A 25,095-nucleotide genomic window follows, 5' to 3' on the forward strand; every position below is an offset into this window, starting at 1 on the left:
TATTTCCCCTCAAGGTTTCTTCCTCTCGACCCGATTTAATTTAATTGAATTGAAAAAGGTAGGGGTTTCTAATAAAGTGGCCAGTGGTTGGAGGCACAGGGTAGGGGTTTCTAATAAAGTGGCCAGTGGTTGGAGGCACAGGGTAGGGGTTTCTAATAAAGTGGCCAGTGGTTGGAGGCATGAGGTAGGGGTTTCTAATAAAGTGGCCAGTGGTTGGAGGCATGAGGTAGGGGTTTCTAATAAAGTGGCCAGTGGTTGGAAGCACAAGGTAGGGGAGAACAATCCAGTATATTTATGTTCACAATAAAAGTAGAAATATATAGAGCTAGAAATCTAGATATAAAACTAAACACATTTAGAGGTTTTATGAAGTTAGGTGTATAAAGTGCAGAATTCACAGTACTGCTCCACAACCTCAGCACTGAGAGGGTTCTACAGCTTCTCAAGAGCTTCTCATTCTGAAGAAAGAAAGCAGTGAGATCTTGTCTGTGAGCTAGTCTGAAGAACAGAGCTCGGTTCCTCCAGGGTTCTCCTGGACGCCCCCCAGTCCAGCCAGCACAGCGTGGAGGATGTGTTCAACTCCATCAGCAGCAGCAGCAGCAGCAGCTCACCTGATTTACCATCATTAAGCCCTGATTTACCACCAAACCAGGTGTTGATCTGAGGAGAACTCTAAATAACACTAGACTCCATGAGAGAGGAGAACTCTGGAGATGTTTAAGGAGTGTAACATCCTCATGAACACAGGGGCTGACCCTGTAAAGGACTGTCTGTGTTGAACTGTGTTGTTGATGTTTGCCGCCACCGTGTGGCAGAAACTAGAACTTTAACCCCTCGCGCTTTTCTGTTTCTGTGTGGGGATAAAGATCAGGTTAACGAGCTCGTAAATAAACTGTAAACAAACAACAAAACAAATTAAATAAACAAAGGAACATGTCTGCTTCCAGGCCTGTTCCTTCTGTTCTTCTTCTTCTTAATAATAATAATAATAATAATAATAACATCAATGCTAGTATTATTATTATAACCATCATTATTATAGTTATAGTTTATTATTATCAATATGACCAATATATTAATCAATATTAATATAATTATTTACCACTGCAGTCCCCTTTAAACTGCTCTGACTGTCAACACTGAATATATCTCAGTATCTTATTGGACGGCGCCATATCAGTGCCGCCCCTCTAGCAGCCAATCGGCTGCCCCGCTAGAGCCACGTGACATGCTGCAAAGTTAAAAACAGTGTGTTTACCTGCAGCTGCTGCACTTCATTAGCAGCACTCAGCGGATTTACGGCCGGGTCACTGCGGGTCCACCAGGTTCTCTTTCCTTACAGCTTTAAATTAGTCTTTTTTTTCTATCTTTGCGATATAAAGCGTTATAATTCCGAGCTAAAGCTAACACTGCTGTGAGCGAGCGAGCGAGCGCGCGCGGGGGAGCAGACCAGGTCCATTCAGTGCAGCAGGACTGTAAACAGCCCTAACCTGCCCTCTCTCACCCTCTCCTGCTGCACCCTGCTCCACCCTGCTCCACCTCTGCTCAGTCCGGTGTGTGTTTGCGCGACAGGCAGCAGTGTGGGCGTGCAGGCGGACAGACCTCCACCGTCTCCTGGGCTGAGCTCCGTTAGCAGGTCGGTTAGAGCAGCGCGATGGCGGCCGAAGTGGAACAGTGGAACACCGCTGCTGTCCAGGCCGATGGTGAGACCTCATAAATCCACACCAAATGCACTCAGACCCTCTCCTGTGCACACCTGCCGAGGTGCCCTGCGGCTGCTGAGGCTGCATGCAGCTGTAGCCTGGAAATCTGAAGAGTTTCTAATAAAACGCGGAAAGCAGTTAAACTGAGTCTGGGCTCGAGCTCACTGGAGCACGGCGTGTTGCGTTGGTGTAGTCTGGGGTATAAAGTGCACGTTAGGGTCTGGAACAGTCCAGCTTGTAATGTAGCAGCTGTGCGTGGTTTCTGACCGTTTATAATGCAGAGTGTAGTTTTGGGGGTGTATGTATGTATGCATATAGTGCAGATTTGCTGGATGTATAAGGTTATAGTGCTGTTATGCCTAATATGCTATGTGTAATGCTTTGTGGTGGATCCTTGCTTTGTGGCTCTAAGTTGACCAGCTCCACACTGTAGCTTCTGTGCTGTTGGTTTTATATGCAGCTGTAATCTGGTTTGCAGGGCTGCTGTTGCAGTTCAGGGTGGTTTAGGGTTTAGAAAGCAAACTGCATCAAACTGCATCGTTTACAGTGTATAATAGTTTATAATGCAGCTCTGCATGACTGTGTAATAGTTCATTTTCCTGTGGCTTCTGCATCTGCACGGGTTATAATGATTCCCTCTGCAGCTCTGCGTTGTTTACAGTGGTTTATAATGCAGAAGTGCAAGATTGTAGAACAGTGTTTTAATAATGCAGTTTAAATTCGGTCTAAAATGTGTATGAGCATGCTTTGTAGTGCTTTGGTTGTATGGTGCACCTTTAAAATGTATTTTTAATGCAGCTGAATTTGGATTTAAATCGAAATATTATTGGTTTGTTTTGAATCTGCTGCTCGAGCGCTGAGCTCCATGTGTCTAAGCTATGCTAAGCTAACTTCGCTATCTCGCCGTTTTGGGGGAATTTTACAGACATAAATCGGTTCATTTGACGCAAATGTGAACTCTGAACACGCGGAGATATGATCTGGGTTAATTCTGAGAGGAGTTCGTGGTTATTCGGGCTGTTTTGTGTGGAAATGTGTGCAGGCCCGTGTGGGTAAAGTTACACGTGTAGGAACAGTTTACATATTTAACCCTTTCCTGAGGAGCTGCCTGTTAGCAGCAGATAACCGCCCTGTTCTAGTTTTATACAACAGAACCAATTAAAACCTTTCTACGACCCGAAAGTCGTGTATCGTGGAGCGGAGCACCGCAAAACCGAGTAAAACAGGGCTGAAGCTGCGGGCTGAAGCTGCGGGCTGAAGCTGCGGGCTGAGAGCGGGCTGAGAGCGGGCTGTAGCTGCGGGCTGAGAGCGGGCTGTAGCTGCGGGCTGAAGCTGCGGGCTGAGAGCGGGCTGAGAGCGGGCTGTAGCTGCGGGCTGAGAGCGGGCTGTAGCTGCGGGCTGAAGCTGCGGGCTGAAGCTGCGGGCTGTGAGCGGGCTGAAGCTGCGGGCTGTGAGCGGGCTGTGAGCGGGCTGTGAGCGGGCTGTAGCTGCGGGCTGAGAGCGGGCTGAGAGCGGGCTGAGAGCGGGCTGAGAGCGGGCTGTGAGCGGGCTGAGAGCGGGCTGTAGCTGCGGGCTGTGAGCGGGCTGCCAGTCGGCCGCCTGCTAGCGAAGCTAAGCTAAAGCCACGCTATGGTGAGGAAGTGCTTGGTTTCCGTGTGAACAGTGCATTAATAACTCTCACTTCTGTGATTAGTTTATGTTTATTATCGTCTGCTATGGCGTCAAAACGTATTTATATTGCGGATAGGGTTACTAATTCACCCGTATTTGTGTCCGACTGCAGAAAATCACCGTTAGCTATTCTCCGTTTGTAATTGACACAGTTTAATTGCTGTAATTTTTGCTTGTAATTACTCATTTAATCCGTGTGATTATAGAAATCTGATTGCACGTGGTGTTGATCGATTGAAGATTGAATATTTCCGTTCCACCTTAAATGGTGCACAGTCCCGTTCAGACGCCCTGGACTATTTAAGGTGGAACGGAAGCTCCACCGAGCTCAGTGTTTGCGAACACACACGCCTCCCCTGCACACTAATAACAAAGCCTTACATAACTCACACACACTCACACACACACTCACACACACACTCACACACACACTCACACACACACTCACACACACACTCACACACACACTCACACACACACTCACACACTCACTCTCTCTGTCTCACACTCACTCTCTCTCTGTCTCACTCTCTCTCTGTCTCACTCACTCACTCACACACTCACACTCTCTCTCTCTCTCTCTCTCTCTTTGTCTCTGTCTCTCTCTCTCTCTTTCTCTCTCTTTCTCTGTCTCACACACTCACTCACACACTCACACACTCTCTCTCTATCTCTCTCTCTATCTCTCTCACACACACACTCACACCCCTCTGTAGTTACATAAACTGTGTGTTTACACTGCACAGGCCGGTGAAGCACAGCTATTCGTTATAAACGTGCTTATAAACAGCCCTGATTGCGGTAGATGGTTATTATGCAGATCACAAAGACATGATGGTTGTAGGACAGATGGACTGGACCATTTCTGCCTCCTTTTTAAATTATTATAATTTACTGTATTGAATGAAATGAATGAGTGAGTGGGTGGATGGGTACGGGTATGTCTCTGAATAGAAGGATGGGTAGTAATGGGTGGGTGGGTAGATGGAGATGGGTGTGAGTGGGTGGATGGGTACGGGTATGTCTCTGAATAGAAGGATGGGTAGTAGTGGGTGGATGGAGATGGGTGTGAGTGGGTGGATGGGTACGGGTATGTCTGAATAGAAGGATGGGTAGTAGTGGGTGGGTGGAGATGGGTGTGAGTGGGTGGATGGGTACGGGTATGTCTCTGAATAGAAGGATGGGTAGTAGTGGGTGGATGGAGATGGGAGGGATGTTGGTCATAAACAGTCATTTCAGATAAGCTGCACGTATCTGATTGTAGTGTGAAATATGAAGAGAAGCACGCCGTATCCAGGAGTGTTCAGTCAGTGTCTCACATGCTGCTGCTTTAAATCAGCGGTACACATTCATTCGTTATTCGGTTCAGGAATGCGAGAGTTGTTGGGGCAAATAATTGTAATAAAGCCCCAGTGTATAATGGTGTAACTAAGTATTTATTACTTTACTCAAATTCAGGTATGAGCTCATGCAAAACTGTCCTCCAAACTCCGCACAAGCTCCTCCTCCTCTTCATTGATCAACAACAGGGTGTTTGACTGTGGGAGCAGAGTCGGTGTTAACACACTGATCCCACAGTGACCCCGTCACTGTGCCTCTACTGCACTAGCTAGAAACCAGGCTTTACTGTTCCCTCGCTACAGACCGTTACACACACACACACACACACACACACACACATAGCATAGATAGGTTGGGTGTGTTATCTCCTTCTGATAAGCACATATGACTGTTAAACCACACACACACACCTCCCATTACACACTCCTGCCTGCTGTTTTCTGCAGTCCAGTTTGTCTATGATAAGGGTTCAGCTCTGACCCTTAACAATCCAGGGGGGTTAACAACCCACCATAGATGGGGTTAAGTATACCAGACTGAGGGGGTGCTGTAATGTTCACAGAACAGCCTGGTAAATCCATACAAATTCTTAATTCAGCTTTCCCATCTAAATGCATCAAAATATCTGTGTCCAAATAAATATGACCATTAAATTGAGATTGCTGTCAAACACTGTCCATTTATTTTACACCACAAAGTAGAACAGCAGATCTCAGCCCCATCAAACCCAACAAGACCGTACCTCCTGACCCACCATCACACCTACAGTACGCTCCGGACTGACCCACCGTCACATCTACAGTACACTCCTGACTGACCCACCATCACATCTACAGTACACTCCTGACTGACCCACCATCACATCTACAGTACACTCCTGACTGACCCACCGTCACATCTACAGTACGCTCCGGACTGACCCACCGTCACATCTACAGTACGCTCCGGACTGACCCACCGTCACATCCACAGTACGCTCCGGACTGACCCACCGTCACATCCACAGTACGCTCCGGACTGACCCACCGTCACATCCGCAGTACGCTCCGGACTGACCCACCGTCACATCCGCAGTACGCTCCGGACTGACCCACCGTCACATCCGCAGTACGCTCCTGACTGACCCACCGTCACATCCGCAGTACGCTCCTGACTGACCCACCGTCACATCCGCAGTACGCTCCTGACTGACCCACCGCCACATCTGCAGAACTTTAACCTGGCTAGCTCTCACTGTGAGCTGCTAATCTGCTGCTAGACAGGGCTCTATTACAGGTTAATACCAGATGTGATGCCTCTGCGTTTGCAGAGGCATGACTCCCCTTTAACGTGTGTTGGTGTGTTGGAGGTGGTGTGAACACCGTTTATGAAACTTCGTACATTTTTAATAAGCACTGAATCATGGTCTTATTATAGGATGTTGTTTTTAAGTGTAGGTATGTAGGTGAAGTTAAAGCTAAAGTAGGTGTTTGAAAAGGTTGCTGGTAATCAGGGCTGTTTGTGTGGAGAGATTAGTGTACACACACACACACACACCTACCTCACCGAGCGGAAGTCAGAAGGTCGAGCAGAAGCTGAGACGGTGGAGGAGGAGTGAGTGTTTCCTGTTTACGTCCACAGATTTACACCAGAGCCTGATCCGTTCCTCAGCAGCCCAGTAAAACCAGTTGATGTTGAGGACAGACGGGTTACCCAACACACTGTTGCAGCGTACCGCTCACATTAACCCAGCATACAGACCAGGGGCAGGATGTGGGAAATGAGGGTCAAAACGCAGAATGAACTAAAATACAGTAGAAATATTCACACATGTAATTTGATTGAATCTGTGTCGGGTGTCGCTGGGAGTGAAGCTCCGCCCGGGGCGACTGGGTGAGGCCTTATTCAGAGGGCTACACTTTTCAGTTCAGTAGAGAAGTTTCTGAGCTGGAGCACGAATTCCTGCACGCAGACGAGATCCAGCCTCACATCATGAGGGGTTTGGTGATGTTCCACCACCAGGCTTTCAAACCATAGAGGTTCAGGCTGCAGCGGCGTCTGAAACGGCAGAAGACTGAACCCAGAACAGTGGACAGCAGGTTTACTGCGGCTGCTAGTGTTCGCTGCTTACACCAAGTGAGTCGCTTAGCATTAGCTAGTTTTATTCAACCTCAGTGGCTAGCGTTAGCGGACTGTTTCCAGGTGCAGTGTCAGGTTTCATGTGTTGATTATAGTTCTTATTGATCTACCAGGGTTGATTTTCTTTCTGGATTCAAACGGCTGTTCAGACTCTCTGGGTGGGTGTAAGCACGTGTAAGACTGGATCTGGAGATATTGTGGAAGTGTGGTCAGCTCTAGAGACGTGCTCAGGAGCCAGCAGCCACAGCAGGAAGAGCACATGGAGAAATGCTGAGCAGGCAGATCACACACACACTCACACACACACACTCTCTCTCTCCCCCTCCCTGTCTACATATGGCAGTGTTGGCCTGGCATTTGGTCATGTGACCATGGTTCAGGAATGGCTGTGCCCCCAGTGCACTGTGGTAAACAGGCCAGAGGCGGGGGAGTTGTGGGGGGTGCGGGGGAGTTGTGGGGGGTGTGGGGGAGTTGTGAAGGTGTGACGCGAGAAGAAAACACTGCAGTGGAACCGTTCCACAGTAAACACACGGAGAACCGCGAGACTGGGGTTCTGTAGTCTATAAAACTTAACTAAATGATGTGCTCTAACAGCTCTGAGCAGACGCAGACAGCTAACGTCATACTGAAAGTATTTAGTGTATTAGCACTGTTCATTTCTACAGACTTTAATAGTTGACTTTTCATTTAAGTTTTAGCTCTGCTAAAGCTAATCAGAAAATACTGCAAACTACACTGACTGACAGTAGCTGTGCTAGCTAACTCCTAACTGCACCCCCAGGTAAATAAAGGGGTGTGTGTGTGTGTGTGTGTGTGTGTGTGTGTGTGTGTGTGTGCGCGCGCGCTCTCACTCTCCTTATCCTTATCAGAGCTTATCATTCCTGCCTGTGATCAGTACAGGTGTGCTACACAGGTAAACAGTGCAGGTGTGCTGGAATGCACCTGGGTCACAAGCTCAGTGGGGAGGGGTTCTGGGTGGGGGGGTGGTGTTTAGCCACAAGTGTCCTTGAGGAGTTTGTGTGTGTGTGTGTGTGTGTGTGTGTGTGTGTGTGTGTGTGTGTGTGAGGCCCTGGATAATCAGGTTATGCAGGTTCTTCACTCTGGGTGTTTCCAGCAACTTGGCAAGTGTGTGAAGTGTGTTAAGGTACAGTGTTCATGGAGATCAATAACTGTGATTAGATACAGTGGTGTTTAGTCTCACAATAAAACTGATAAAGTAGATGCACAGATTAGCCAAAACATTAAGACCATTACGTTCCTATTGAAGGTGATACTATATGCGATGTATCAGAGCTGCAGGTGAGGGTCTAGGGTCTCTGTCAGAGGGTAAGTGAATGATTGACGTGTTGGATGTGGAGAATAGGGCGGCGTGAACACCTGAGACCATTTGACGAGGGTCTCCTCATTAGGTCCTCATTTACCTGTGTGAGGTGCTGGAACCGGAAATCAACTTGCAGAACATTTGCTGGAACATTTAGGTGGAGAGACCCTGAGACCCCCTTCAGACTTCAGAGGTCCTGAAGAGAAACAACAGTAAATTAGACAGGCGGTCATTGTGTTTTGGCTCATTGGTGGGTAAACACGAATGTCTCTGTCTGTTTCTTTCTGTCTATAGGTGTGGTGTTGCAGCAGGTGGAGGATGATGACGGTGTGTATGATGATGAAGATCTGAATGAAGGGGAGGTGAACGGTAACTGGACCCCTCAGGAGAAGGCGCTGCATGAGGCACGACTGAAAGCGAAAGCAAAGCGGCGACTCAGGAAGTCCTCGTCCCGCGACTCCACCCGCGAGAGCCTGTCAGAGTCCGTCACCGGGGAAACGGGAACGGACCCCCACAGCCCCAAAGGAAAGGCCCTTCAGAACCATGACCGCAAGTCTCGCACCGGCAAAGGCCGCGGACTGCCCAAAAAAGGTTAGTACACCTTCGCCTGTAACTGCACCTTCCTTTAGGGGTGGAGTCCGAATAAACTGGCAGATTAATACAGAAGACGTCAGGTCTGACTTATTATACCAGATTTCAGTATTACTAATGTACGATAATAAGGGATTCCCAGGTGGCCCAACTGTCTAAGAGTTAGCTGATACCAGGAGGTTGCAGGTTTGATCTCCGGTGATGCCACTGCCATCAGTCAGTGACCGGAAGTCCCAGAGAGCTTAACTGTCCTCTCGCACGCTCTTTCTCTGGGTGGGTCGCATGGTCCTCCCTCTGTCCAGTCACTCAGCATGTTGGCGGAAGTAACAATTAGCAGTTAGCGTTCTCCTCTAGTGGTGTTGAGCTCTAGTGGTGTTCGGGGCAGTTTGAGAAGATGTGGTGGAGCTTCTTCATGTGTTCTGCACGGGAGTATTAAACCTGATGTACTATATGGACAGAAGTATTGTTTCTTCTGAAATCAAGGTTAAGAGTTGGAGTAACTGTCTCTACTGTCCAAGGAAAAAGGCTTTCTACTTGATTTTGGAGGCATATTGCCGTGAGGATTTGATTTGCATTCAGCGTTACTGAGGTCAGGATGTTGGGTTTTCACCATCCCATCTTATTCCCAACTGAATGGAGTTCCACCATCTTTCCAGAGAACACAGCTCCTCCACTGCTCCACAGCTCCTCAATGCTGGGGGGCTTTATACCCCTCTAGCCCACGCCTGGCATTATTAGGCAGCATGGAGCCAATAGGGTCATGATGTTGATCTGCTCCAGAGAGTCCTATTCTATTGGCAGTACTTCTTCTCTACAGGGACTAGACCAGCTGTTTGCTTATTAGAAGGGATGTCCACAAACATTTGTGTGTGTGTGTGAGACAGACAGACAGACAGACAGACAGACAGACAGACACTGGTTCTTCTCTGGGTTTGCTGCTGTTCTCCCTCACTCTGAACTGAAGGTTTAAAAATAGCTGTGATTTAAACAGTGTGATCAGCTCTACTGAGGAGGACTGCGGGTGTTCAGGAGGAAGAGCAGCTTCAGTATCTGCTCTGAAACTCATCGCAGCTCCTGTTACTGAAGCTCTCTGTCCGGGAGACTCCCTCAGCTGTTCCTGTCTAATAAAGCATGTGCTCCCCGCAGGCATTTGGTCTGAGTGTAGGGTAGCGAGTCTGTCTGATCATTCAGTCCTGAAGCCTGTTTCACACCAGATACAGTAATCCCACCACGTCACTCGCTGTGCTGCACTACGCCATTCTGCGAGCGCTACACGCCCCTGTTAGTCAGTGTAGTCTTCCACACCGGTTACACCCGCCGGTTAGCCTTCAGCGCTAGCGCAAAACAGCATGTGCTGCGTGTGGCCCTCTCCGGTTCATATCCTAGCAGAACTTGCATTAAATGCAGATTCGTACTGGGGCCCTGTTCACACCTGGCATTATAAACGCCTCACCTGTGATCGCTTGTGATTGGATTCCTCGCATCATTTACACTGGGGGAGGGGTGCAGCTCACTTTAATAATTAATTCATTCATTTCTTCATTAATTAATTAATTAATTGAGACGAGGCACCTAGTTTGGCTTGTGCACCAGCAGTGCACTCCTTTATTCAATAGTTAGTGTGTTACTGTAGCACTCGACCCTGACCCCGCTTTGTAACTTTACGTGGTCTGACAGACACTCGGTGGCTGAGCTGCTCTCTGTGAGCTGTTCCTCCTAAACTCTTCCACTGTTCAATAATAACACCACTCACAGCTGATGGAGGAAGATCTAGGAGGGAAGGTCTAAATTTCACCAGCTGACTTGTTGTTGGTGCAGCGGTGTCTCCTATTACATTCAGAACCACGCTGGAGTTCAGTGAGCTCTTCAGAACCTCCCGTTCTTTCACTGATGTGTGGAGGAAAGACAGACTGCAGGACTAGAGGCCTGAGTTTATACACCTGTAGCTGAATGGGACTGAATCAGACACCTGAATTTAAGGATTAGAGGTGTGTCCCAATACTTTTGTCCATTTTATGTATGCATGAACAAATCAGAGTGTGTGTGTGTGTGTGTGTGTGTGTGTGTGTGTGTGTGTGTGTGTGTGTGTGTGTGTGTGTGTGTATAGGTGGAGCGGGGGGTAAAGGTGTGTGGGGAGCTGCAGGGATGGTGTATGAGATGGAGGAGCCGGACGCCAGAGATCCAAACTACGACGAGTCTGCTCAGGTGAGTGTTGCACCTGTACATGGGTGAGAGCTGCAGGTGGAGAGCACCTGGGCTTCAGCTGTTCACACAGTCGGCTCCTCGCTGGCTGTTCTACACATTTACTGACATGTTTAATAGGCCTGTTAGGAAATATATTAAAATGATGTTAAGTGACTTGCTGTTAAATTAATAAATAAAGGGACAAAATGCAAATTAATCAAGGACACAGGCCTGTCCAATAAGTGAAGAGCTGAGCGGTGCTCTTACTGCTCTGCAAGTTGTGTGACTAACTGAGAATGACCGCTTTAAGAATGAAAGCCCCCCTGTCGTCCTTTCCCCCGTGGGTCTGAGTGTAAGACGCAGTCGGGTGTACTAGAGTAAAGGAAGCAAAACAGGAAGGTGAGTCACTGCTACTGGAAAACTACTGGGGCAGTGGTGGCTCAGCGGTTAGAGCTCCGGGATATCAATAACAGGGTTGTGGGTTCGATTCCCGGGCTTGCCACTGTTGGGCCCTTGAGCAAGGCCCTTCACCCTCTCTGCTCCCCGGGAGCTGGAGTTGGCTGCCCACCGCTCTGTGTGTGTGTGTGTGTGTGTGTGTGTGTGTGTGTGTGTGTGTGTGTGTGTGTGTGTGTGTGTGTGTGTGTGTGTGTGTGTGTGTGTGTGTACTCACTGCCCCTAACACGTGTGTGTGTGTGTGTGTGTGTGTGTGCGCGCGTGTGCAGGGAGACACAGTGTATGCCACAGTGGTTCCTGAGCTGGAGGAGGGTCAGCTGGAGAAGACGGTGAACCCGATAGTTCAGGAGTACTTTGAGCACGGAGACACCAGAGAGGTACAGGTGAGTGTTTCCTACATGGCACACAGACACTAGGATGTAACAGCGCGATAGAGCCCAGCGCGAGTCTTCTCCACAGAGGTGGAACACTGTGTGTGTGTGTGTGTGTGTGTGTGTGTGTGTAGATGCTGTTAAAGGAGCTGAATCTGGGTCCCCGTAAGTACGAGTTCTCGTCTCTGGCGGTCAGCTTGTCTCTGGAGGGTAAGGCGAGTCACCGTGAGCTGACGTCCCGCCTGCTGTCCGACCTGGTGGGGAAGGTTCTGTCCGAGAGTGATGTCTCCCGAGCTTTTGACAAAATGCTCAAAGAGCTTCCAGACCTCATCCTGGACACACCTGAGGCTCCACAGGTATGGCTTTCCTTGGGGGGGGTGGTGTCTGTGGAATTTCTTGAGAACAGCAAACAGAGCGAGAACCTAGCCGTTCGGGGCCGTGGTGCCTAGAGTGCTGGGTTCTTGACCACTGGGTTGTGGGTACGATACCCAGGCTGTCACTGTTGGGCCCCAGAGTAAGGCCCTCTCTGCTCCAGGGGGCGCTGTACCATGACTGAACCTGTACTCTGAGCCCAGCTTTCTAAATTTCTAAATCTGACCTTTCCACTCTCCCCAGATGCTCGGTCAGTTTATTGCTCGAGCCATCGCTGACCACGCTTTACCCATGAACTTTCTCAACCGCTACAAAGGCAAAGTGGACTGTGACCATGCCAGGTAAGCCTGTGTGTCAGAACACCAGTGCACTGTGGGAGTTGTAGTTCTGTATTGAGAGTAAAGTAAGGCTGAGAGCCAGTTCAGACGCGGTGATCTCCTGCAGTGAACAGATACGGTCTCCAGTCACATTGACACCAGACCCTTCTCAGCACCGGTGCACCAGCCCACGCGCTCTGCGGAGACACATGCAGTCTTCATATAATGTGGCTGTTTAAACACCGTACTGATGGGGGCGCCAAAGGACTAATCTGAGTGTATGTAAAGGGAGAAGCTGTTCTAGCAGCACCAGAAGCTGGTAAACCTGGGGTAGTTGTGGTTCTGTTGGAGTGAAGGGAGGTGGGTTGAATCTGTGTAAACAAGGGAGGTGCAGTTTACTCCAAACAGTGGTGGTGTTTACACTGTTAAACATTTGACCAAAAACAAGCATAAGTTACTGATCTTTCAGTTTTATTTTATTTATTAAACGAATATTTTATAAGAACCTTCTGTAGAACCTATTTATTTATTTGTTTGTTTTTATTATTATTAAGATCTTATAACTATTAACGACTGTGTGTGTGTGTGTGTGTGTGTGTGTGTGTGTGTGTGTGTGTGTGTTTAATTTCAGAGCTGCCCTGGATCGGGCGTCTGTGCTGTTGACCATGAAGCGTGAGATGGTGCGGTTGGATAACGTATGGGGAGTGGGAGGCGGCCAAAGACCCGTCAAACACTTGATCAAAGAGGTATAAAATGAACGATAAGGGGCGTGGTCTGAACACCTTAGGCACTATGTGTGTTCTGTAGTGGCGTCTTGGTTTATAACGCAGAGCGTCTTAACGTGTTCCACATGTGTTAATACTGGTGTTCAGTTTCAGTACCAAGCTGAAACCGGTCCTGAGGGACAGTGGGACGGTCCAGTTCCTCTGGACCGGGTTCAGAACCGCTGTGAAAAAATGAAGTGGGTATTTGGGTTTGTTTTTAGATGAACCTGTTGCTGAAGGAGTACCTGATCTCAGGTGAGCTGACTGAGGCGGAGCATTGCCTGAGAGACCTTGAGGTGCCTCACTTTCACCATGAGCTTGTCTACGAGGTAAATTCTATTTATTTACAGAAGATATCAGACTGACCACAGAGCATAAAATAATTCTGGCACCAAGATTACGTTTTTGTGTTTTTCCAGATTTTTCCAGTTAAAATCAGTGAGTAAACAGTAGCTGTTAACCCTTTAATAAACACAGTCCCACCAGGAGGGTTTAGACATGCAGTGTAGAATGTACCAGAGTTAAGGCTGCGGTTCTGCTGGTTCATCGGGTCTGTTGGGTCTATTAGTGTTCACCCTGGCATCAGCAGCCCCGCTCGTTTGCTTGGAGTGTTTTGAGGAAGCTAAGTCAGATTTATTTGTACAGCTTTTTATAACTGTTGTCGTCACAAAGCAGCTTTACATAAATAGTAATTAATAAAAGACCGAAACGGGGAAAGAAGGAAATAGTGTAAGACATGATGGATCAAAGACCCCCAGTGAGCCCCAATGGCGACAGTGGCAAGGAGAACCTCCCTCAGAGCTGGAGGAAGAAACCTTGGGAGGAACCAAAACTCACAAGGGGGACCCGACCCGTCCTCCTCTGATCAGAACTATTTAAACATTAATGATAAAAATGACCAAACCAGATACAACAAAGTTAATAATGGTGATATTAATAGTGCAGATAGTTACGAGTCCATTTAGGTTTAATATGGTAATTAAACAGGTAGCAGTGGTAGGCAGGTGAGCTGCTGGTCTGATATGAGTGGTGCTGGGTGGTAGGTGGCAGCCGGTCTGACACAGGTAGAGGGGACCTCAGCGGTCAGTCTTCCAGCAGGTCGTGCTGGATGGTCATTAACTGGGAGAAGGTAGAGAGACAGAGTTAGATCTGAGAGGATTTTATAGAGATCAGAGAATGTTGATCAGTATCAGACTGTGTCTGACGACTCCGGCAGGTCTGACTATAACAGTCTAATTAAAAGGAGAGAGCCAGAAGGTAACACAGACACGGGAGCTCCCTGAAACACTAGCGTCCATCTGCTCCACCGTCCACAAACCTGAGTGATGGCGTGTAAGCAGCGAGACGACAGCTCCAGCATCTCAGTGTACTACAATTCCCTGTGTCCTCGAACCCTGGACCTGCAGCCTTCATCTAAGAAACATTAATTACCAAAAGCTGAACTAAACAGATGAGTTTCAGCCTAGATTTAAAGACTGGGACTGAGTCTGAGTCCCCAACATTATCTGGAGGGTTATTCCAGAGTTGGGGGGCTTTATAAGAAAAGGCTCCTCCCCCTGCTGAGGTTTTCTGAATGTTGGCAACAAGAATCCAGTACGATGATGGGTAATGAAATCAAGACCTAACAGAACCGTTCCACTGTATCGTCAAAGCTGCTTCTGGGAACTTAACCACCCCGTCACACAATCGCAGTGGAACGCTCTGCCTCTAGTTCAGAAATGCAGTAATTTATGACCCTCTAAACAAACACAGCTGAAGCCCGTTTCTTACCTACCAGCTTCTTTTTTTCAGTTCCGCCTTTAAAAGGGACAGATATTACAGGCCACAGAACCATATCAAGGTCGTACTTTCATCTTACAGGAGTTTGTGTCTCTCTCTCTGTCTCTCTCTCTGTCTCTCTCTCTGTCTCTCTCTCTGTCTCTCTCTCTGTCTCTCTGTCTGTCTCTCTGTCTGTCTCTCTGTCTGTCTCTCTGTCACTCTCTCTCTCACGCTCTCTCTCTCTCGCGCTCTGTGTGTGTAGGCGATAGTGATGGTGTTGGAGAGCACTGGAGAGACGGCTGTTCAGATGATGGTGAAGCTCCTGCAGGCGTTCTGGAAGTCCGGCCTGATCACTCTGGACCAGATGAACCGGGTCAGTGGAGCTTGGACCACTCTTAGCTAATGTAGCTAAAAGCTTATTGAAGCTTCCCTCAGTTGGCACTGGAGCTGTGAGGCTAATAGACTTTTGTGGTTACTGACGCTGTATAACGGTTATCTAGAACATGGACTAGATGTTCTGTATGGCGGTATTCCCGATTTATCAAAGTCTGCTTTATTATGAAGAGTGTAAAATGTACGGGACAGACGGGGGATTGTAGTTGCGTTACTCTCAGACCGATGGAGCAACAATAAACATCAAATATGTAAATAAACCTTAAACATCAAAGAACAGGAAGTGTAGAGATGGTGGTTTACTAATTAGTAGGGCTGTAAGAGTTGAAGTGTTTGTATGAATAAACAGACAGAGCTCTCTGACCGGCCGTCAGCAGTACAGTGATCTGCAGCAGGGTGGTAATGTGGGGACGATCAGTGCAGACTGCAGCTCATCCTCCCTTACAGTTTAACCAGGTCTAGATGCTGCAGAGTTCAGGTGTATTGAAGTCCTGAGATTGTTGTTGTTGTTGAGTGTGTGTGTGTGTGTGTGTGTGTGTGTGTGTGTGAGAACGGTTTCTTCTCTCTGCAGGGTTTCCAACGTGTGTATGATGAGCTGCCGGAGATTAATCTGGACGTTCCTCATGCTCACACAATCATGGAGACGTTTGTGGAGTTGTGCTTCCAGGAGGCAGTCATCACCAAACAGCTCCGAGATGCCTGTCCTGCCAGGTAACACTCACACACACACACACACACACACACACACACACACACACACACACACTTTTCTAACGGTCATATATATGGTTGGTTTCCCAGAAAGGGATTAAGCCTAGTCATAGACTACATTTTACTCTCAATGGAGAATCACCATTCAAACTGCTCTGTAGACCAAGACTAGTCTTAATCCTTGTCTGGGAAACTGGCCCATGGAGTTTTACAGGTAGACCCTCACTGACCGCTGGCTTTATGTTGGTTTAGGTTTGTTCAGAGTTTATATTGGGGTGTGTCTGGGGGGTTCTGTCTGTACTGTGTTGTGTTGCACTTGTGTTCTGTATGCAGAATGTGTTGCACCATGGTCCTGGAGGAGCGTTGTTTTGTTTCACTGTGTTCTCTGTATGTAGCTGAAATGACAATAAAACCCACTTGACTTGGAATGTGGACTGTTTGTGGTTAACATTAGTCTTTGTTTTGTCCACCAGGGGGCGAAAGCGCTTTGTAAGCGAGGGTGACGGAGGACTCATTAAAAGCTAAGCAGAGAACAGGAGCTTGCCCCGGGACCCCAATAATCACCAGCGCGCACACCCACACACACACACACCCACACACACACACACACACACACACACACACACACACACACAGCGCTTCGCTGCCTGTCAGAGGAGGGCACGCCTCCTCTGGTTTGGTTCCAGTTTGAGCTCAAGATCAGTTCAATTCTGCCATTTTGGGGAGCGGGATGACTGGGCGCTGCCGGGAGATGGGTTAATGATTGGGGGCGGGGCTTAATTTACGCAGCAGCAGCGACTGCGCTTTATTTTTTGTTTGTTCAGTTTGCATGTATAATGCTTATATAAGCAAAGTGTAGAAGAGCAGCGCTTACACACTAAAGGCCGGGCGGGCGCAGCACAGGGGAATTTTGGGAGGAGTGAAACGCCGTCTGGAGCTGTCAATTTTTCAGATGGAAAATTCAGGTCCAGAAAGTAAAAATCCTGGGTTGGATTTAAAGTTTCTGGACCTGAAGTTTCCATCTCCACCATTTTTTTTTTTTTTTTTTTTTTTTTTTTTTTTTCCCCTCATTTTCTTTTATTGTTGGTGCCAAGATATTCACCGCAGGAGGATCTGTAGAGGTGTAGAATCACCTTAAATCTAATCAGTACATGTGAGATTGCTGTCAGAATGCAGATCATCAGGCTGTTCAGCTCATTTCTCACAGGGTTGAAGGAATTCTGTTTAGTGAAATCTGTAGAATAATGTTAACTGATTTAAAACGGGGAAATAATAAAAGCTTTATTAATTAGGTTTAAGATGATTTCACTATTAAACTCCTCACCTTCATGACGATGGGTTGTTTAGCAGGGTCGGCGAGTGTTCTGAAAGGGCTGTTCTGGTTCTGTATTGATCAGGTTTAACCCTGTTTACTCAGACGCTGATCGTTTACGCCCACCTCCCGCTCTCCAGACAGATGTTCTGGTTTCTGTTCTGAAGCCAGACTGGGAACAATGAGAAGGTGGGGTTCTAAAGGATCTGACCTGCTCTGCACTAATATCAGATCAGCGAGGGAATTCCTCCTAAAGGAACAGTCCAGTTCTGCATCCAGACTCTAGTTTCTCCCATTAACCAGTAGTGGTGAACAGTCGATCAGCTGAGAACAGTTCAGTGTCTGAGGTTTCTTTTTAGCTTTAGCTAAGAGGCTAACATGGCTAACAAACACAAAGTCAGCAGTCACACAGATTTCTGTTGTACACGTACACACACACGTACACACACACAATTCTCACAACCTGTATCCCAGACTTCATTAGGCCAGATATGTACTATGCCGAATGAAGACTCTGCATAATCACTGCAGAACTTTTACTTATTCAGTTTCTGTCCAGTAAACCACTCTGGGGGGAGTGAGGGGCTGTAAAACAGAAAAAAATGATTGACTATTGACTTCCAGGGTTTTGACAGAGCGATGATGCTAATGTTGCTAACAAATATGAACTTCAGTGTGTTGTTCTAAAACCCTTTACAGCGCCCCCTAGGCATTATAATGTCAGCTAAGCCTAACCAGTGCCTTTTCTACTGGTCAGCTCTCCCAGTGGACTGACAGTTTGACCAGTCCCTGGCAGAACTGGTTCAGTTGTAGAAGCGGATGCGAGGTCTCCTCACTTCTCCGTTCCAGTGGGACTCTTCTACCACGGCATAACAGTCGATCCTGTTTACAGACGCTCTAGTGCCCTCTTCAGTACTGAGTGATAACTGCTAAGCTAATTCTCACACAGTCTACAGGAAGGCTTTGCGTGTGCAGTGTGTTATCCAGATGTTTACGTGCTGGAGTGTGTTTTAGGCCTGAGCTGTGGGTGCCGATTTCTCACGGTGAGCTTTACCATTAATAACCTCACTGTGTTGCTGAACTTCAGCTCTGAGCCTCTTTCAGGAACAGCTGAATGCCGTTTGAGCAGATATTAAGCAAACGGGCTGATCATTGACTTCCAGTGGAGGGCCTCCCATCCAGGAAGTTCTTTAGGAGGTTGACTGATGATTGACTTCCAGTGTTTGCTACATTAGCCTTGTTAATCCACAATAACTAAGACAGCTTCAGACACCAAACATGATTTGGCTGATTGACAATTTTTTTTTTTTTTGCGCAGGATTATTCATTTTAGTCTACCAGTAAATCGAACAATCTATCAGTATATTAAATATTCCTCTTGCTGAGACTGTTTTAATGTTTTCTGGGGTTGTTCAGCTTTTTCTCAGTGTTTTAAGTTCTTGTGTTTGGTGAATTCTATTATTTCAGTACAGAAGACTGGGCTTATTTGAAAAAATGGTGCTGAAGAGTCTCAGATTAAGAAATGATGCTTTAAATAATTACAGATTGAGTTCATTTTACTAAATAGAGAAACTTAAAACAAGACTTGGTTGAATGATCAGGAATGGGGGGGAGGGGGGTGGTCACTAGGTTTTATTTGTTGCAGTGTGAGTGTGTGGTTAGAGCTCCTGTCAGTTTATACATGCCTACTTGCTGTTTGTTTGTTTGTTTTTCTGTCCTGAGTAAACAAATGCTGAGCAGGTGGAGCAGCGACAGTTTAAGGGTTAATCTGCCACATCAGACTGTAAATAAACTGTAGAGAAATAAAACCCAGGTCTGGAAAGTGAAACTCCGCTCCAGGGTTTTGTTCCAGCGGTCTGGACAGCTCTGCTGCGGCTTAGCTGGAGTGGTCCGAGTGCTGCGGAGCGGCCAGCTGCATCAGCACCCTGGGGCGGAGCTTCACTTTCCGGACCTGATTCTTTCCTCCCTGTTTCTGTGTGTGTTTATTATTGAACATGGTCCTGTTCAGTGTACAGCGCCCAACTCTGCTTCCTCAGCTACACTCCACACAATAGAGGTTCCTAAACGGTTCTTGGCCTGGACGGATTTGGGCAGAACTGCAGAATGATGTAGTACCAGGAGTAGAACCTACGTTATAAACAGGTTCTTTTAACCTGCTCAAAGCTCCTTCACTCACATCTCCACATACATTTACCCCGAGATCTCTAAAGAACATCCACTGAAAGCTCTGTTCTGTCTGTCTGTCTTTCAGCTGACTGCTTCAAACTAATGTAGACCCACAGGTGGAGAACACTGTAGGGTGGTGGTTTTTGACATGTCCTTGAGGTTGGAGGGCTTTTTGGGAGTGAGTGTGTGTGTGCGTGTGCATGCGCGTGTGCGTGTGTGTGTGTGCGAGAGATCACTGCTGCTGCATTTAGATCTAGGCCGGTTCTCAGTTTGTGTTCTCATGTTCTTCATGTACTTATAAACAGTTCTCCATGACCCATAAAGTTCCCCCATATGTTCTTTCAGCAGTTGCAGCAGTTGGAGACATGCTGACGAGAACGAGCTGAACTACCCAGCATTCATTGACATTCATGACGGAAGATGCTGGTTTTTAGGAAACAGTGGCAGTAGCACATATTTCGTATTTGTCACTGTACAGCGAAATGTGTCCTCTGCATTTAACCCATCTGGTAGTGAACACACACACTCACACACACTAGTGCACTAGGGGCAGTGAGCGCACACACACACACAGAGCGGTGGGCAGCCAACTCCAGCAGAGAGGGTGAAGGGCCTTGCTCAAGGGCCCAACAGTGGCAGCTTGCTGAGCCCGGGAATCGAACCCACAACCCTGTTATCGATATCCCGGAGCTCTAACCGCTGAGCCACCACTGTCCCTACAGGGGGTCGTGCCCCCCGTTAACCTAGAAGAAGACCAGCGCCTGGTTCTGACTTTAGGGAAGGGGTGAGGAGGAGTTCACAGCAGAGCTGAGCCTGACTGAACTCTCCTGAGAGGCTCAACCAAGATCAGCCCAGATCCTGAAAGTTCACTTCAGCTGAGTCTGAACACGCCTGAACACACACACACACCCCTCACTGGGTTAAAGGAGAGGTGTCACTGCGTGGTTGTTTATTTCCTTATTTATTTGTTATATTACACCTGGCCACTTTATCAGAAACACTGCTGCTGTAGAGAGACTTTAGATCAGCCGTTGATGCAGTTTCTGTTAGCCTCCAGCTGTTCATCAGGGGTTTCCAATAAAGTGGCCAAGCAGTGGAAGCATAAGGTAGGGGTTTCCAATAAAGTGGCCGACTCCTGTTTAGGCTAAATATAGTGGGGTTTATTGAAGCTCGTTCTCAGTAAGGGTTAACAGATGGATGCTGGGTCAGGCAGCTGTAGAGGGGTGTTCTGGTGACCTGCAGCACATCACCCAGATCAGACAGTGGTGCTGGTGTTTGGGTTCAGTGAAACAAAAGAAGGCAAGGCTGGAACAGTAGAACCAGACTGAACTTGGTGTGAGGAGGACCGGTACGGTGTGCAGCATCAGTCCTGCAGATCAGACAGAAAAACAGAGTTAGACTAAACCTGGTCTGAAGTCTGGGCTGAAGTTTAACCTGGGCTGAAAGGAGCTTTAATTGGACGATGCTTTAAATATTTTACTGGGATTGTTTATAAATTAGCAGCAGAAACTGAAGTTGATGGACTTTGGGTCACCTTCCAAAACAGAAATAAATAATCATTAAAAGTCTGAATCAGATTGAACTAAAATGACACAGACTGGTTCAGTCCACCTTAAGTAGTTCACAACAAGAAGCAAATACATTAATATTAGAAGAGTCACCATTTAAGGTGGAATGGAAAGTTCAGATAAGAAGATGGATGATTTAGGGTGGAATACAGTACTCTGATAAGAAGCTTCATAATCATATAGTTTCTCCTTATGAGCATTACTGTAAGGGTATATCTGAAGAAGTGTGTGTGTGTGTGTGTACCATAGTGACGTCTTCTGCTGGACGTAACAGCCAGTTAGCAGCAGAGTGCTACAGAGAAAGATTGGAATATATTACCAAGACTGAACAAACCCACCACAGACACAGAACATCAGTTCATTAATGAGTGTGAATATTCGTCCCGTCTGCACCTTCTGCTTACAAATGCGTTTTTTTGGTGATGTCATAAATATCAGCACATTTACATATGCCTATTCAACAGTGTAGCCCCACCCACCCACACTGAAGTTCTAAGGAGTGTTTTAGCCCAGACTCTAAATAAGACAAAATACAGGGCAGCCAATCAGAACAGAGCTCATTTGCATGTATTTGTTTTAAAAGCCAATAGACCTAGAAAACCCCGGTCAGAGCTGTTCTGCAGTAGAGGTTTCACACTAAAATGGGTGAAATTTCCCTTTAATGTAACAGCTGCAGTTTAGGTCAGTATGTGTGGAAATGGGGTTTAGGATTGTGTAATTTTTACTGTACCTTCACTCGAGCTTTTCCCGCTGCAGCGCCGCCCTGCTGGAGGTTCAGCCCAGCTACAGGGATCAGCTAAGGGAACACACACACACACACACACAGTAACACAATAAGCTGCACTATTAGGTGACTAACATTCCAGAGCATGTGACGCTGTGTGCAGCTCTGAACTGCTCGGTCTGGTTAGGTGAGGTTACCTGGAGCTGCGGCCCGTTCGCTGGCTGCCCGTTCGCTGGCTGCCCGTTCGCTGGCTGCCCGTTTGCTGGCTGCCCGTTACCTACTGCATTAGCCTGCGGCAGCATGACCAGCAGCGGCATCATCTGCAGAGCAAAGCAGCTGTTAAACCCTTAAAGTGACACTTCAGCTACAGCAGAACTCAGACTTCCGGTCTTCCTCCAAGTGCCATTAAGACTGGAGGCTTAAATCTTACAGCTGCTTCTGCGACGTTAACCTCGCAGCTAACTGGTGGGGTATTAGCTTCCTCTGCTTGTTTGCTATATTAGCATCGTAGCTCCAGTGTGAAAATAGAGAAACACTAAACATGTCTTGGCTGGTCGGCTGCATTTGGGTTTTTGTATGTAGTCTCATCTAGTAAAATTGGAATCTCACTGACGGGCTGGGGGGCTTGTCCCTGAGGCTGGGGGGCAGCGCCTTGCTGCTGCGGCAGAAGAGGAAAGGCCACGAGTCCTGGCCCTATCGGAACAGCGTTCTGACCAGCGGCAGCGGGAGCCTGCTGCAAGAGCACCAACTGCAACAAGAAGGAAACATCTATTAAAATCTGAAAACTGAGTTTTCTGTTCCTCTGTGAGACCCTGGAGCCAGATGCCCCGCCCAGAACCAGCCCCGCCTACACCGAGGACGGTTGGCAAGCACTCTGCGGGTAGGTACTCTTTTCAGCCTCTCCACACCAGGTTACGAATACATACACCATATGTCCAAATGTTACTGCCAATAGAATAGGACTCTCTGGAGCAGATCAACATCATGACCCTATTGGCTCCATGCTGCCTAATAATGCCAGGCGTGGGCTAGAGGGGTATAAAGCCCCCCAGCATTGAGGAGCTGTGGAGCAGTGGAAGAACTGTGTTCTCTGGAATGATGGTGGAGGAGCTCCATCCAGTACTTTTGGGAGGAGGTGGGGATGATGAGGTGGGGTGGTGATCATCATCATCCATCATCCTGACCTCACTAACACTCTTATGACTGAATGCAATCAAATCCTCACAGCAATGCTCCTCCTCCAGAATCTAGTAGAAAGTCTTCTTCTCTGGACAGTAGAGACAGTTACTCCAACAGAAGCAGGATCAGCTCTTTTTAATTTGATTTCAGAAGAGCAGGTGTCCCAATACTAACTGACACTGACACTAACACTGTCACTGTCACTGACACTAACACTGTCACTATCACTAACTGACACTGTCACGAACACTATCACTGACACTGTCACGAACACTGATACTGACACTAACACTGACACTAACACTGACACTCTCTCTAACACTGTCACTAACACTGACACTAACACTGACACTAACACTGACACTCTCTCTAACACTGTCACTAACACTGACACTCTCTCTAACACTGTCACTAACACTTTTACTAACACTGTCACTGTCACTAACACTGTCACTAACACTGTCACTAACACTGACATTGTCACTAACAGTCACTGACAGACACTAACACACTGTCACTAACACTGACACTGTCACTAACACTGACACTAACACTCACACACACATACACACACTATCACACTCACATACTCTCTCTCACTCACACACACACACACACACTATCACACTCACATACTCTCTCACTCACACACACACACACTATCACACTCACATTCTCTCTCTCACTCACACACACACACTATCACACTCACATTCTCTCTCTCACTCACATACACACACATAAACACACACTATCACACTCACATACTCTCTCTCACACACACATACACACACACACACTATCACACTCTCTCTCACACACACATACACACACATAAACACACACTATCACACTCACATACTCTCTCACACATACACACACACACACTCAGTCTTACACACTCACATACTCCCACACAAACACACACACACACACACACACACAGAGACTCTTACAGTCTTACACACACACACACACACTATCCCCCAACCAACCCACACAGTTTACATTAAAGATCATAAAACAGAACACAGGTTATTTTACCTGAGGAAGAATAACTCCGCCCACAGCTCCAGGATTGGCTGCGTTACCCCCCTTAGCAGCAGCTCTGTTTGCAGCTGCAGCAATGGCCTGTCTCACACACACACACACACACACACACACACACACACAGTACAGTATGTTAGCATCAATTGACCAACTTTATTAAAATGATAATGTTCATAATGTACACTGACTATAAACAGTCTTCATCTCTTTGATGTTTCCCCTTTTATTGCTTTAGAAATGGAATCATGATCAATATCATTTAAGTAAGTTTCATTTCTAAATATATAATGTAAAACCAGTGTCTGCTTAAATCTTCACCCCCTTTAAAGAGACTGGGGTGATTCAGCAGAGCTCCAGCAGGCAGGTGGCGCTGGTAGTCTCACAGTCAGTGGAATGAAGATCAGTGAAGGAGTCTCAGGTGACTACAGGTGAAACACACCTGTCTGGAAGCTCCAGTCTCTGGGTAATCAGGGTTCCTGACTACAGAAATACACCATGAAGGCAGAAGCCCCTTCACACAGCTCTGAGAGAAGCTCACTGAGGAGGATCAGTCAGTCTCTGAACATCTGGAGCTCAGTCCAGTCCATCAGTAAGGAATGGAGGAATACAGCACATCTGTAAATCTGCAGACCGCCCTCACACTGAGTGACCGAGCAAGAAGGAGACTAATGAGGGAGACCACCAAGACACCCTGAGCTGAAAGCAGAGTGAGCAGATAAAAGCACTAAAAGAAGGAAATCCTCGGCAGTGTGATCGTTAAGCTCCGCCTTTAGCGTTTGTCTCTTTAACCCTATTATAGTCTCACAGTAAGCTCAGTTCTGATTGGCTGCCCTGTGGTTTGATAGCTTATAGCTTCAGTGTGAGTGTGCTACAATAGAATAGAATAGAATAGAATTTCCTCATACCTCAGCGCTTCCTGAAGATGTTCCAGCATCTGCCTAAAAACATCACAGAAAAGATTATTGACCAAATCTCAGCATCTTAAAATGTGCTTCTGCTTTTTTTCTCTGAATTTGACAAAAATAGAA

The 25,095-nt window shown here is 47.3% G+C and overlaps 1 protein-coding gene across 1 annotated transcript; it reads left to right on the forward strand.

Moving 5' to 3' along the window:
* The first annotated feature begins 1,243 nt into the window (after positions 1–1,243).
* pdcd4a (programmed cell death 4a) lies at positions 1,244–19,342 on the forward strand. The gene is made up of 11 exons (XM_072678623.1): positions 1,244–1,703; positions 8,449–8,745; positions 10,853–10,950; positions 11,652–11,765; positions 11,888–12,109; positions 12,369–12,466; positions 13,074–13,188; positions 13,428–13,535; positions 15,227–15,337; positions 15,929–16,068; positions 16,542–19,342. Exons 1-11 carry the CDS (start codon positions 1,655–1,657, stop codon positions 16,591–16,593), a joined length of 1,404 nt encoding a protein of 467 aa, XP_072534724.1. The 5' UTR covers positions 1,244–1,654; the 3' UTR covers positions 16,594–19,342.
* The last annotated feature ends 5,753 nt before the right edge of the window (positions 19,343–25,095 follow it).

The sequence above is a fragment of the Salminus brasiliensis genome, chromosome 4, assembly GCF_030463535.1.
Source record: "Salminus brasiliensis chromosome 4, fSalBra1.hap2, whole genome shotgun sequence".
Classification (NCBI taxonomy): domain Eukaryota; kingdom Metazoa; phylum Chordata; class Actinopteri; order Characiformes; family Bryconidae; genus Salminus; species Salminus brasiliensis.

Bases quoted from the DNA above. Each gene is read 5' to 3' on its own strand.
- pdcd4a (XM_072678623.1), top strand. From the start codon at position 1,655: ATGGCGGCCGAAGTGGAACAGTGGAACACCGCTGCTGTCCAGGCCGAT. The intron at 1,704-8,448 runs GTGAGACCTCAT...TTCTGTCTATAG, and splicing joins CGCTGCTGTCCAGGCCGATG to GTGTGGTGTTGCAGCAGGTG. The intron at 11,766-11,887 runs GTGAGTGTTTCC...GTGTGTGTGTAG, and splicing joins GAGACACCAGAGAGGTACAG to ATGCTGTTAAAGGAGCTGAA.